The following is a 14,553-nucleotide window of genomic DNA, read 5'->3' as shown; positions in this document are numbered from 1 at the left end:
TGCTTGTGAACCCACAACTGCAGGTTTTCACTCTTTCCTTCCTGTTAAAGGAAAAATTGCATCCTGAAAACCCAACAAGCCAGCACTACTGCACCAGGTTTCAAATATCTCAAACTTTATTTTAAGGAAGGATCAGCCTCACAGACCACGAGGTCCCTGGGTTAACTCTGTGCCAGTAGCTCACTCCTTGGCTTGTCCACTGCCAGCAATGGACTTTGTTCCATGGCAATTTGTTTTTCTGGTGCCAAGGTAAGTTTCACGAGGGCAACCTAAACCAAAATACTTGCAAACACTATCATCATGCACCATTGCTCCATCATTTTCAGCAGAACAAAGATTAGTTTTCATCAATTTATAATAAACAACTGTCTTAACAAGGCTTGACTGTACAAATACAGCAAGTTATCAAATCCTAGTGAGTGACAGATAATACAAACACTTCATTACACACAAAAAAGTTGTAATTCAACAGACAAGTCAGGTTCTGCTACATTATATTAAATAATGTAGCTTTGTAGAATTAGCAAAGAAATAAATTCAACAAAACTTCATTCTGTACATTAGCTCAATTTAAATATATATTACAAGCTTACAAGGCTCATGTTATAGTTCATTTCCAATCTGGGCTTTAAAAATCTACCAGAATAAAATCCCCATTAGTATTGTGTGCCTACCACTTGCAAAATGGATAGCATTTAGCTTGCATATGGGAAGGGGGGAAGGAAGGAGGGGAGGGATAAAAGACCCCATGCTTACAATACTACCAATAGTGAAAAGGATGTCAAAGTACAAAGCCAAATTTGGAGTTAGAAATAGTCTTTTAGAAATGCATTATATAAAGAACAGCGAGAGGCCAGAGCTCCAAAGTGATCTTCCTCCCTTCCTTTGCCAATTAAAACAGCTCTGCAATAGCTAGAAGTTTTACTTGAAAATTCTGCTGCCTTAAATATGTCTACTAAACAGTCCTGAAAGGTGCCAAATCCAAGACTGGAGAGAGAGGTTCTATTCCAGCAGTGAGTTTTACTTGATTCTATGCCTTTCTGAAAGCAATGGGGTGATGGGAGGTAGACTGGGGGAAGAAAGGGAAGGTGATAAAGGGAAAGAGAAGTGCAGTATTTGGAAGATTGACTGGTTACTGTCAAGGCACTGAGAACCCTAACGTTAAAAGCTTGGACTAGCTTGCCACACACTCGAGTACACGTAGAACTTAACAGTGTAGCTTTCAAGTCATTTTACATGGACAGAGCAAGCAGAAGATCCTATGTACAAAGACCTTGTAATAAGAGTACAGCTACTACTCAGCAATTAAAAAAAGTTCAGACATGTTAAGGGATCCACACAGCCCCTGGCAAGTCCCTCCATCTCCAGTATATTCATGGGTTTAGTGTTCTGAAAATACGATAAATATGAGTACGCCATGTTTTGACAGATCTTTTCAAGGAGCTTAAACAGTTCTTCCATGCTCCAATGAAGTACTACTGCACACTGAAACTTGAGCACTACTGCAATCCTTTTTCCCTTTCTCTCTCTCTCTCTCTCTCTCACCCTACCCTCACACGTTTTTCATTCCCCACCTCACAGAGGTATCTTAATGTTCCCCATTGGAAATGGCAACAGTAACGCCTTCAGATTCTGTTGTTGCAGGGATTCTTGGCACTTTCTTAGCAGGGCTTGGGATGTGCTAAGAGGAAGGGAAAAAAACCATTAAATACAGTTTTCTAGTTCACAGACATTCATACTTCATGACTAGTCCAACTCTCAAACAACATTCATGCCACGCTGGCCAGCTGGGTCTTAAGTCAATCTGATCGGTCATGCTTCATGCAAACTAATTATGTGGAAAGAGCCGGTTTGTTCTGGTTTCACTCTTATTATCATGAAATGTACTTTTTAAAATCCCCCGTTCAGTTTTTGTACTTCTGTCTTGCATGTTACACGTTAACAAAGGATTTAATAGAACTTGCTAGACCACCTCCTCCTTTAACATACATGCACATGCTGAGACAAACATATAAACTGTTCCACCACTTGCATCAAAGAAAAGAGTGCTGAGTGTTCACCTCATGAACGGCGCCTGGGTGGACAACTTCAACTCCTGCCTCCAGAGGCCCATCACCCAGAAGTGGGCGCCGCGCATAAGTTCTGCGGTGTTTCTCATCCACACGCACAAGGTACCACGTCCCCTCAAAGAGATCTTCCACCGAACACTGGGGAATATAGTTGGCTGTAAAAAAGCCAGTAACACACCGTTAGTCCAGTTCTGGTGAGAGTTCCACACCACACAGGCCTTTGCAATTCAGATGTAGGAAGACATTAAGAACAAGCCTACGTTTTAACTTCAGCCACCCTGGGCCTAAGAATGCCAGCTATTCAGAAGCGCCAGCTATTCAGAAGCACCCCAGTCATTTATGAAGTCATGGGAATTAAGTGATGAGCACGTTGCTCTAAGACTAGCAACGATTAATATTTACAAAGTTCTTACCCAAATGATGCGTTTCCTGCCTGATCTTCATGTTTTCAGCAAAGACATCAGGTGCAATACACTTTCTTGAGTCAAGTCTCATTTTGAGATCAGAAAGGCTGGCAGTTATTTTGTCCAGTCCAGAACCTATGACACAAAGGCATCACCTAAGTTAGCACCAGTGATTAGAACTGCATGCTTGCATTTTCAGGCCCGTTCAAAATATTCCCATTTACTCAATATAAACATTAGCAGAGTATGAAGGATGTTATTCATCTGCCTAAGGAAACACTTAAACGTTCCCTGGAGCTGGAACATCTTCAGTTTAGTGTAATTACTCTGCTAGGCATTACTCTGGTTTACTTATGCTGATGGGTAGCATAACGAAGCCTTTGCAGAGGCGAGCTGTTTCCTTTCACTCACCTGGAGTAGCATCCTGTGTAACTCTGATGGAATACAGGGTAGCAGCAAAACCAGAGCCGTAGGAGAACACGCTGATTCTCTGTCCCGCGAGCTGCTCCGGGGAGTACCTGTGAATCAGGAAATGTTTCTTTTAAGGGAGAATTGAGCCAAGGTGCCAGTTTTATATAAGTAGAAACTACAGCTATCTTAGAAAGAGCAGCCATCTGATTATACTGACTACACTACACACTGAGCATGCTATCTGCATAAATGGTGCCTTCTAAAAACACGATTTCAAACACTGCTGTTTTAAGTTCCACAGCTGCCCAAACAAAACAAAGATATGCCCAGAGTAAGGTTACCTAGAAAGCCACTGATTGTCATTAAAGGACCTAAACCCTAAAATGAACCACCCCATCTGGGAAGGCAAAGTCAGAATAAAGACAAAAGGATCCAAGAGGAAAGCTTTGATTTGAAATTTACATGAAAATGTGCAAGATCCTAACATTGCAAAAAAATATTAAGTAAATGATAATTTAACTTGGTTTTGCTTATTATAGTGAAACAGAAAAGGCCTTCTGACACTTTTTTTTCCACTACAGTGTTTTGGGTTTTTTTCTGTAGGGAGAGGAGGGCAGAAGGTTGTGCCTGGGAAGAGACACAATCTTACAAATAAGGTCCTGTTTGGAAGGCAGTAAGGAGCTGTTTCAGATCAGCTTCTGACACAGAAATTTGGAATCTGCTTGTCTCTGCAGAGTAAATGTTTAACTTCAGTCTTTCTGCTAAGGTAATCTAGTAGGTAAAGGTTTGCTAGATGCTGCTTCTACAAAAGACTTTCTGAAACAAAAACATTTTATGTGCTTATACATTAAAGGCTATGACTGTTTCCAATGTTATGCTTACTGGGCCAGAAGAGAGGCAAGGCAACCATAGACCGACGGGGTATACATATTTCCATTCTGATTGGACACCAGTAAGGAAGCTTTGGTTTTCTGATTGAAGAGCTCTGCACTGGCTTTCATAAAAGCTTTTTCCACATCTCTGTCAAAATACGTATCTTCAAGTTTTACATCCCTATGAAAAATACATATTTAAAAAAAATAATTCAGAAACATAAAACAACAGAAAGTAAAACCAAACCTTGGATGTCTAACAAATTAAGATTATGTGAATAAGGAATAGAGCAGCCGTTCTCACCTGAAAGCCTCCAGACCACTGAAAACACCATTTGCTGTTTCTGGGCTCTGGTCACTGAGAAAGTCATTCAGCAAGAGCCTGGCCACAGATTTTTGTACCAGTTTACAGTAAGGAGAATGGAAGATCATGAATCCAAAGTCGTTCAAGGTGAAACGCCTGTCTGTCCCCTCTGAAAGTGGCAGAAACGTTGCATTACAAACGATGTCTGGTACTCATTTCAACCATGAAAATAAAATAGGGGCTGTCAGGATTCCAGTGACAGTAACACATCAGCATGCAAGAGGCAACTAAGACTATTGCTGGCAAATTCATTTAAGATACTGCTGCTACTTCCATTTTGAAACCAGTTTCTTGTTGATCTTTCACACCAACTAACAATGTCTGCACTTACTCTAGAAGCTATAAGCTAAACAAAACCTCCGCATTCCTACCCAGCATTTTGACATCCTAAGTTATCTATGTCATTTAACTGTAATCCTCACACCTGTGGCTTAATATAAGCGAAGCAATTACTAAACATTTGGGCTTTAAAAAAGAAATTGTATCATTACGTAACATTTAAATATTAATTAACCCAAACACCTTAAGAGCATGGGTGGAGGGGTGAGTAATACTCTTTTAAGCAAGTTATGGTATTTAATGCCAACAAAAGCCTGTTGAGACTACTGCTTTCTGACTAAGTACCTGATAGTCATTCCAGAACAGAAACACGTTTCTTACGGAGAGAGCAAACATTTCAATCAACTCAGAACACACAAACACAAAGGAAAGAACCCAATTACCAGTCTTTAGACTGGATGCTAAAAGCTGAAAACGCATTGTCTGTGTAGTTACACATTCATTCCAGCATTTGCCAGATCTTGCAACGTCATCAGGTGAGGCTACATACCCTTTTGCCACTGGGCGTGGATTTTGTTGCGGTAGACAGTATAGCAGCGATCTAATGCACTGAGGTAGCACTGTATAGAGAGCTTGCCATCAACTACAGGGTACTCAGAGACCATGTCTGGCTTATAGAAGTCATACGCATGCTGCATGTGGGTTCCACGCAACCCTGATGGACAGAAGTTGACAGAAGTTGAAAACTACTTTATTCAGCTGCTTAGAGTCAACACATCACTTCACATGTGTGGGGAAACAAGCAATGTCTGGACCCAGCCAACGAGGTTTCCACAGCACTTCAGGCCCTTCAAGGCAGTGTTTTCACACAGCCCTCAGCTGCTTGTGCAGTATGGCAGGACTGAGCATGACAAACACAAGTTACACATTGTTCTCATTACTTCGCCTTGGAAGTAGAGTGCGGTGTTACTCTGCTCTAGTCCACTCTTTGTCAATTTTAATGGAGAATCCCCAAGGAAATAAACAGATAGGAACATCCTGAGCTCTTCCTTACTGCCTCCTATTATGGGATTTGTGCAAGTCAGCCCAGAGCAAGAGGAGACAAAGTACAATTTCTCACGTTACTGGGAGTTAATCCAGCCCTCCACCAACCCCAGGGAACAGGCCTCAGAATGGCTCCAGTCATCTGGCTCAGCAGTATTTGTTTTGTCACAGGACTAACCTCTCTCAAAAATTAACGGAGCATTTGGACCGACCAGCATAGCCACAGCACCAGCTCCACCTGTTGGCCTGGCATTCCCAGTGGCATAGACAGCGATGTCTCCAGCAACCACAAGTGCATAACGTCCTGTGAAAAACACACAGAAATAACCATGAGGAACAGCCAAGAATCCAGCATGTTTTAACATCCATCAGCAATTTTTAGACCTTGGTTAAAGAAGAGATGACCTCAAGATTAAGGGGCTCTTCAATCCTGACTTGCCCCGCCTCCTTTCAATTTCCTGTCAGCCACCAAAGTTTACAGGAAAAGACCAGTGATTATTTACCATGTCATTATTTTTTTTTGCAATGTAACTGTAGTAACAGCAAATGCCCACAGATTTTAACAAGAAGACTTCAGAAGAGAAAAAGTTTACTCTCTGGGTTTTATATGCTGAAACAGGAATGCTGTCATTGTAAGGCAGACTACTCAAAACCAGGGGATGATGTAACTTTTCATGAAAATACCCTGAACTTACCATCCCAAGAACTGGACTCAATCCAATTAATAGCATTAAAAAGAGCAGCAGTGCCTCCATAGCATGCGTTGGTGGTGTCAATTCCTTCCACATCTGTGTTACCAGACTCTTCAAAGAGCTGCATGAGGACAGTCTTCACAGATTTTGATTTATCAATTATCGTCTCCGTTCCAACTTCCAATCTCCCGATACAATCATAGGAAAGGCTGTTCCTTTCCATGAGCTTCTGAACCACAGTCAAGCAGAGAGAATTGATATCTTCCCGGTCAGAGCAGAACCCCATCTTTGACTGGCCTAGCCCAATGGTGTATTTCCCAGCATCCACACCATCATACTTCTCCAGCTCTGTTTGGTCAACATACTGAGAGGGAAAATATATTTCCAGTGCCACAATTCCCACATCTTTGGGCCAACAGGATTCAGCATTCACTGGAAGAGACCCAGGCATTGTGGTAGATCTTTAGGGAAAGAAGAAAAAAAGAGAAAGAAAAAAAAAAAAGATGATTTTTTTCAGGTATTCTATTTGCAAGGCTTTGCCTCTCATGAGACTCTGGTCTGAGCATACTGTAAACATCATCAGGAATTCCGTAGCAATTTATACTCAGTCATTTGTATTTATTTTAAAGTGAAAGTACAAATTTCAGTCCTGGAGATGAACAGCTGTAGGTTAAGACCAAGTTACTTCACTGAAGCAAAACACACGCTTAACAAGCGTGAAGTGTTTGAAAAATCAGTCATAATGTTCATTAATCTGCTTTTGCTTATACACAAAGCCTCAATTTTACACAACCATGTCAGACATGCTGGATTTTTTTAAAATAAACTTTGCTAGTTGAGAAGGTAAGTTTAAAATTCATTCCTTACCAGGAAATTTCTGCCTTAAGATAAGGCAGTGCTTTTCAAAATCATTTTTATTTTTAAACTAAGCAACCTAAGGCACTCTGTTTTTGCAGCTGCAACAAAGACAGTGGAGGGGGAGGGTGGTGGAAAACCTGAAGTGGTTTTTTTAATATATTTTTGTTTGGTATTTTGCTTGTTTGTTTTCAGCATTCTGGAACCCTGCAACTCCTAACACCGGGCCTGAAGGCACATTTCACAGGCTGAGATGCACACACAGGAATTCTCCCCTTCAGACCAAGTGTTCCTGTTGTAACCCCGTGACTTGGCTGTCACTGCACTGAAGGAGACACTCCGGCCTCTGGTACATCCTCGGCCCCTCCGCCGCTCCCCAGACCACCACCAACACCTCGCGCTGCTCCGCTTGCCCCTCTGCTCAGCTGCGTGTCCCGGCGCACCGGCCTCGCCCAACCTCGCCTCTGGCACCGCGAGGCCCCGCATAAGGCAGTAACGCCTTTCTCTGCGGGAACGACCACGTCACAGGACGCGTGCTGACGTCAGCGTTGAGGACACATCGGAAGTGTTTTCAGAGGCAGGTACAGCCTTACGTAAGCGCGCGCGGCTCACCAGCCACTCTGACAGCCCCAACAAAGTTCCAACCGAAATACGAGGCGCCTGAACAGCCCGTTTCATCTACAGGCACTTCTCCTGTGGCCTTTCGTCACGCAGAGACGCGCTGACGGCGCGCTGCTGAGCGAGCCCCTGCGGAGCGCGACCCCGGGCAGCACAGCCCTGCCCCCGCCTCAGCTCACCCGCCCCTGGCCGCCACCGGGGCCTCCTCTCCCTCAACCCACCCCGACATGAAGCCCCGTTGCCCAGGCGACGCCGCGCCGCTCCGTCCCTCCCCCGCTGCCGGGCCGGACGGTCTGAGGGCACCGAGGGCGCCCCACCCGCCACGCCTCAAGGTTATTCGTGACCCGGCCGAAGAGGCAGCGACCGGCCACCGGAGGTGGCTCGGAGGCAGGAGTCACGTCGCGCCACGCCGCGCCGCGCCCCACCCGCGACGCGGAGGCACTCGAGCGCGGAGCGCGGCCGTGCCCCGCCACGCCGCCCCGCACGACCGCGGCGCCGGCCCCTTACACGTTACGGAATCCCATGGCCAGTTCCCGGCACGGAGAGCCGCGCATGCGCGCCGGCGCCGCCCGGCTGGGAGCGGGCATTGCGCTTGCGCGGGAAGCTCGCTCCGCCTCTCTCCCCGGCGGCGAGCGGCAGGGCGGTGGCGCTGCCCGCAGTCCCCCGCCTCAAGGCGGGGGCGAGGGCGTTGCCTCAGCCACCTCGCCGGGTACCGACGCCAAACCCAGGCGGCTTCGGGGCTGCGGGGTTTGTCGCTGCTTGATACGGTTTCTGCGCACAGGTACCACATTCGAACGGCCCCTCACTGACATAGCGCAGTGCGAAGAGGCGACACTGGGGGCTTTTGCACGGCTACGCCGTGGCAGGCGGTCCTGTCTCATAACTAGATGAGCTGCAAAAAATAAACCCCAAAAAACAACCAACCAAAAAAAACCACACAAAGGAAACTGGTTTCCGCCCCCAGGAAGTTGGTGCTGGGCAGGACTAAGGTTTTGCCATTTGCCATGACACAGCGGCAGGTTGACGCTGTTAGAAATGGGGCGGCCATCACTGCTTTCCTAAGGCCACAGCCGGGGTGGCATCACCAGCAGTCCAGAGACTGCTCGGGAGCTGCAGGTAAAGGCTCACACTACCTCTCAGGAGCACATCAAGGAAGTCGTGCACATCTCCTGGGCCAGAGTGTAGCACTGAGGTACAAAACTTCCTCCGAGACCTGTTTTACCCCAGGTCTGCCCAGGCACTGCAGGGGAGAAGGCCAACACTTCCCAGCTCTCCTGTGACTGCAGACACACTACAGACAGAGACCCCGAAGTACCAGCTGGGAAAAGGACTTTGAGGTCCAGCTCTCCTGGCCGAAGACATCCCACTTTCCTCAAAAGAGGACTCAGCAGGGTGCAGGAGCCTCTCTGAGGGCAGGCTTTGTGCCCAGAGCAAAGCTCATTTCTTCTCCAGGAGCCCAAAGGTTGAAAGCCAGAGGCCACAGAGGCTCTTAGAGGCTTAATTTTACTTAAGTTTCACAATGAAAGCCAATGCACACAGCATGTAATGGACTTGGCCTGTAATAGCCACAGAAGAACTGTTGCTTTTAACTAGCAAATTGTTCAGAAACCCAGCATACCAAAAGGAACTGCATTTCTGGTGAGGGCTGAGGAAAGCTGCTCTGTTTCCTCCCTGCAGAACTTTGGTATCAAAAGTGGCATTTAATTCATACTGCTGATTGCAGTTCTCATCAGGAAACTTTCTGCAGAAAACCACCAAAGGAAGGCTTTTTCTGCTGTATTCTCCTGGCTCACAAATATGCCTACCATAGTGGCGTGGCAGTCTGGGCTATCGGGCTGTACTGCATTCAAAACATGGCTTTATAAGCTTGCGCAGGAGAAAATGGGACATATGACATCAAGTCAGTAGTTACAGGAAAAAATTGTTTACTTGATATAAAACAAACATTGTTTTGTCCTCCTGGTCAACCAGCCAATAACATTCCATCATTGATTTTTTTTTTTTTACCGAAAATTAAAGCGTGCTCAAAAGTACTATTTCTTTTAAAAGACTGAGAGCCCAAATGCTTCAATATAAAGAAATGAGAAGCCTGCTTTGTTTTGTGTCCATTAAGATTATGCAGGGAACAAATGAACAGCATAAAACACCCACTACTTTCTGCAAGTGTTGCCAGAAATACGTTTTCCCACAACAGCTGGCAGCTTTTGTTGCCTTTGTTACACATTTGAGAACATCCCATTAATAATTTGACTTTATTATTTCCTGCATAATTCTTTAAATCATACAGAACACTTGAGAGTGAGAAAACAAGCACCCAGCCTGTTGGCGACAAGCAGAGCAACTGGTAACTCCCTTCGGCGTTTTACCTTTGGATTCTGCAGGTGAAAACAGAGCCACTTCAGGCTGTTTTTCAGAAGTTGAACAGTGATGATCCGGCAGCTTCAGCTATGACATCATCTAGCCATCCCCGCAAAGCCGAAAGGTTTGTAGGTACCGAGTACGTGCAAGACACCCATCACGCCAGGAGAGGTCACTGCCTCTGCCTCCGCGCCTTGCCACGGCACGGACCGCGCATGAATGTGGCATCCCCGCGCCCAGCTCACCACTCAGACCCGCTGGATGGGTGCTACGTGGGAAACCGGCAAAACGCGTCGAAGCGCCGGGCCGGTACCTTGAATTCATTCGTGAAGACCCGTCCGCATCGTGGGGATGCCGGGCACCACCCCCCCGGCACATCCGACACCGCGACTCCGTTAGGACCACGGGTGGGTGCTGGGACGCCCGCATCCGTGCGACAAACGTCACCAAGAAAGAGGGCGAGGGCATCCCTGGGGGCAGCACCGGGCTGCCTTCGCCCTGCGCGATGGAGGGGGGTGTGTGGGGGGGTGTCGATGGCGTGAGCGGGGGGGGGGGGAGCATGCCCACCCCGCCCTTCCCGGCTAGGGTGAAAGCCTCGGTCGTGGCACCGAGAGGCGATTAAGGGGCTCGCCGAGGGGCGCAGCCGCTTTCAGGCTCCTTTGTGGCCCCCGAGGCGAAGGCAGAGCCCCCCAGCAGCTACCCACCGTATCTCATGGAGACGGGAGGCAGCACACAGAGCGCCCGGCACCGGGGATGCTGCCTCTTTTCTTGAGGCGCTTCCCCCGCCGACTGCCCCGGGCAGGGAGCTCCGCACGCCACGCCACGGTGATGCTCCATGATGCCACGAGCAGCGCCCGGCGCGGCGTGCGGGCAAACACCTCCGCTGAGACGCCACTTTTTGCTTTTTCTTCCTATTCCGACCCCCCTCCCCCCGCCTTTCCTTCTCTCTCCTCTTGCCGCACTGCAGGCACCACTTCAGACGTGCCTGCACCCCCGATAACACCGACCCCGGCTGCGCCCACCCATCCCCGACCCCGCGGGCGGCTCCGCAGCCCCGCCGCCCCACGCGTGCTTCCCCCACCGCTGCCGAGGGGAGGGGGGAGAGGCAGGGGCCGGCTCCCGGCGACGAGACGGCAGCGCACGCCGTCCAACCCAAGAGTCTCCGGGTACTCAGCCGCCCTTACCTGACGAAGGCGATGGCTCCCGCTGAGGCTCGTCGATCCGCACCTTCGCCCGTTCGCACGCACAGGGGAAAACACGGGGCGCCGGCGTGCGGCGCCTTTAAAAAGGCCCGCCGGCCCGCGCCCTGAGCGGCAGCTCCTCCCGCCAATCACAGCTGCCACCGCCCAGGTCCCGCCCCTAGGCCGGTCCGCAGCTGACAGAGAAGGCGGGGGGAATGGTGTGAGAAAGTGACGCGGCGTGGCCAGAGGGCAGCGCGCCAATGAGGACGCGACAGAGTCGGCGGGCGCTCAATGGGAGCCGAGCGGTGAGAGGGGGCAGCCAATGGGAGCGCGCTGCCGACCGCGGGTGAGAGTAGGACGGCTGCCGGTCCCCGGCGAGGCGAGGAGGCGGTTGCCTGGCGACGGGAGGCCAGGCCCGCCTGCGGCGAGGGGCAACGCGTGGTGTTCCCGCGGCCCTGGCCCTGGGCCGGGGGTCCCGGCGGCGCTCGGAGTTGAGATCGGGCGCGTTAGGTCCGCGGGCGAGGGTCAGAGAGGCGGCGGCGGCGGGCTGAGAGGAGCCCCGCGGCTGTTGGGGGTCGCAAGGGCATGAGGCGCAGGCCGGGGGGGGCGGCGGGAGGCCGTGGTGCTGGTACTTAGCCTCAGGCAGCGCGGCCCCGTGCCCCAGGCCTGTGGCATCTCCCTTACCTATGAAACCTATCCGCAGGCCTTCCCCTTGGTGGGCCAGGACAGGGCACTTGGTACGTGCATGGGGGCTCTGCCAGCGAAATGGCTTCATGGAGGATGTGATGTCCTGCCCTACCTGCCCTGGAGCCTACAGTAACAGTCCCTTCCCAGCTTGTTAAATCCCTAGTGTGCCAAGTCAGATCTCATGGTGTTACTGTACAAATTGACAGTTAGCTAATGCGTGGCTTTCCCCATGCCACCCTCTGTAGCCTTTAGGTCCTGTGATGATTTATATCCAGCCAATCCATTGCTGCGCAGGTTACTGAACATCTTCAGAGAAGTCCTCCCTTCCAGTGCTGGGAGTACAGACAGTAGTTGCAGACAGAAACTGCTCAGTAGAAATCACGCACAGATTTTAAAGCCTGGATAGCATGGATGTAAACCACCACTCAAGTCAAAGAAATACAGTCCCTTAGCAGCCACTGCCAGATTCCATGAGATCTAATTGCTACCATTAGCAGAAAACACCACCTTGCTCGCCTCACACAGTATCAAGGTATTAAAACAGTGTTATTTCCACTATCTTAGGGGCAGGTAGAAATAATGCAAAAGAAAGAGGAAGACTGACATTGAAAGTGTTAACTGCTATCATGTTTGTTCCATGTATTTTGAACTTGTAACTGCTGCTATCGTCATGTAAGATCACAGATTTGTCGTCTAACTCTTTGTAGTACAGAGATTGAGAAACACTACTGAGAAATTGGGAGAAGTTTTGTTTGCACGTGTTACCCTGCAGTCTTCTGATAAGCTTATGCCAGCCTGTGCACAAGCCAGTTCCATTTGTAATTCTGAAAAAAACACATTGACAAAATGCAAACTCAATAGGCCTAGGCCATGGTGTAGTTACATCATGTAGACACACTGTTATCTTCTGTGCCTACAGACCAAACAGACTTCATGTCAGAAAAGTTGAACTGCTCTGGCAGTCTAAAACTTCAATTCCTCCTTTTACCTTCCTATCACAAAAAACCCCAACCCAACCCCACCCTCCCAACCTCAAAATAAGAACAATTCAAAACTAAAGCAAAACCAGAAATTTGTTCTAGACTTGCAAATGAGTTCCTAATGCTATTCTCTCATTGTACGCTTTGGTAGCAAAGTGTTTCCTGACATTGGGGTACTTGGCCTGCTTTGGCTTTATTGAAGAGCAGACACTCAGGAGGAGATGAAACAGTGCATCCTGTTGAATTTGTGGGAGCTCACGTTAAGGCTGTAAGTGCACCTCAAGACCTCGCAGCCCCTTCCCCACACCCTGGGGGCTTAGGTGCCTGTATGTGAGGCACACTTCTGTAGCCTGGGAGAGGCCTGCAGTGAAGATTGCAGTGCAATGAGGAGCTCTCAGGGACCAGCTTGCTGGTCTCTTCCACTACACTTGGGAGCTGTGTTTGAATGTGAGCCCTTGTCTCAGAAGCACTGTGGGTGTGCCTATGCCTGGGTATGTCCCTTGCTGATCTTGACCCACTGACATGACATCCCCATTTCACCTCCTACCTGCTTGTTACTACAAACTCATCCAAAAATCTGGGGTCTTGGCCTGACCCTGTTTGCTGTCACTGGCCCTGCTCTGCTTTTTTGTTTGGGCACTGTGAGAGCGTGCTGTTATCAGCAAGGTCACTGGGCTGCCTGCCTTCTTGTCACATTCTGCTCCTGGCTCACTCTTAATTTGCAGAGCAGCCTGCCCTTGCTGCTCCCTGACCTGCTCGCTTGTAAGCCTGCACTGACATGGTGGTGGGTTTTTTCCCTGGTAAATGTCATATTTGCTTTCAAGATGGTAAAAGCAGAACTGGGTTTTGCCACTGTTTCTTTGTCTGGATTTGTGTGTGTGTGTGTGTTTAGTCAACATTAAACACAGGTGTAAATAGCAATAATCTTTATTACATCTTCACACATCTGATAAAAAAAAAAAGATGCCAGAATGACTAAGAATAGCTTAGAAAGTTGATCCATGTTATTGTTCTTTTTTCTGTGGTCCATGGTACAAGACAAGGGATGACATCCTGTAGTCTTTGACATTAACTTTTTGAGTTGTAGAATAGTGTGACATAGACACGTGTAAAATAATTGCTGTTAATTTAAAATAGTGCATTTGCAACACCACCACCCCAAATCAACCACCTAAGCCAATAAAGCTGTAACCATGTTCTCCCATTGTGTCAGTACGGAGGAACATTTAAAGACTGCACCCTGCAGATGATGAAGGAAAGCTAAAAAGTAAAAGGTGACAGCTTGACAGGCAGTTGCTGGATTTTCAGAAATGTAAAACTGAGGTTAAGGACACAATGCAGTCCCAGTTTTTTTAGCAATTGCCTGAAGTTAAATTCGGAGACTAGGAATCTAATCTGCACTGCTAAAAGCAATGTATTAGTCTCCTCAGGATGTTTCTGGATCCAGATGCTAATTTAAATTTACATCAAGTCCAGACATCCTCCTCTTGCAGACTAGTTTGATGACTAATTCTTTATGGCCTAAGATCTACTGTTTTTTCTTATTAATCAGTACAATTAATTTTATAATTGTTGTCAATAGCATTATTCTTTTTACTAAGTTTTATGAGGCTCCTATCTGCTTTTCCTATCATTGGGTGGATTGTGAGGCAATACATACAAAAAATTGCTGTTGTTTCTTCACAAAAGGATCTGCCTATCCTGCTATTGCGGTAGACTACAATTACTTTATATTAATT

The 14,553-nt window shown here is 48.0% G+C and overlaps 1 protein-coding gene across 2 annotated transcripts; it reads right to left on the bottom strand.

Annotated features, from left to right (window-relative positions):
* Window positions 1-98: 98 nt before the first annotated feature.
* On the bottom strand, window positions 99-11,194 carry HMGCS1 (3-hydroxy-3-methylglutaryl-CoA synthase 1). 2 transcript variants are annotated; one of them, XM_084278896.1, is made up of 10 exons: window positions 11,151-11,194; window positions 6,139-6,596; window positions 5,622-5,747; window positions 4,950-5,114; window positions 4,061-4,229; window positions 3,767-3,937; window positions 2,885-2,991; window positions 2,483-2,608; window positions 2,061-2,224; window positions 99-1,681 (listed from the first exon to the last, which is right to left on the bottom strand). In XM_084278896.1, the coding sequence occupies exons 2-10, from the start codon at window positions 6,584-6,586 to the stop codon at window positions 1,589-1,591; spliced, it is 1,569 nt and encodes a 522-aa protein (XP_084135022.1). In that variant the 5' UTR covers window positions 6,587-6,596; window positions 11,151-11,194; the 3' UTR covers window positions 99-1,588. The 2 variants fall into 2 exon arrangements, with proteins under 2 accessions (XP_084135022.1, XP_084135021.1); XM_084278895.1 differs by lacking the exon at window positions 11,151-11,194 and adding an exon at window positions 8,116-8,150.
* Between the last annotated feature and the right edge of the window lie 3,359 nt (window positions 11,195-14,553).

This window comes from Gallinula chloropus (genome assembly GCF_964237585.1).
Source record: "Gallinula chloropus genome assembly, chromosome: Z".
Lineage (NCBI taxonomy): Eukaryota > Metazoa > Chordata > Aves > Gruiformes > Rallidae > Gallinula > Gallinula chloropus.
The sequence above is the reverse complement of the archived record's forward strand: the minus strand, read 5'-3'. Positions and strand labels throughout refer to the sequence as shown.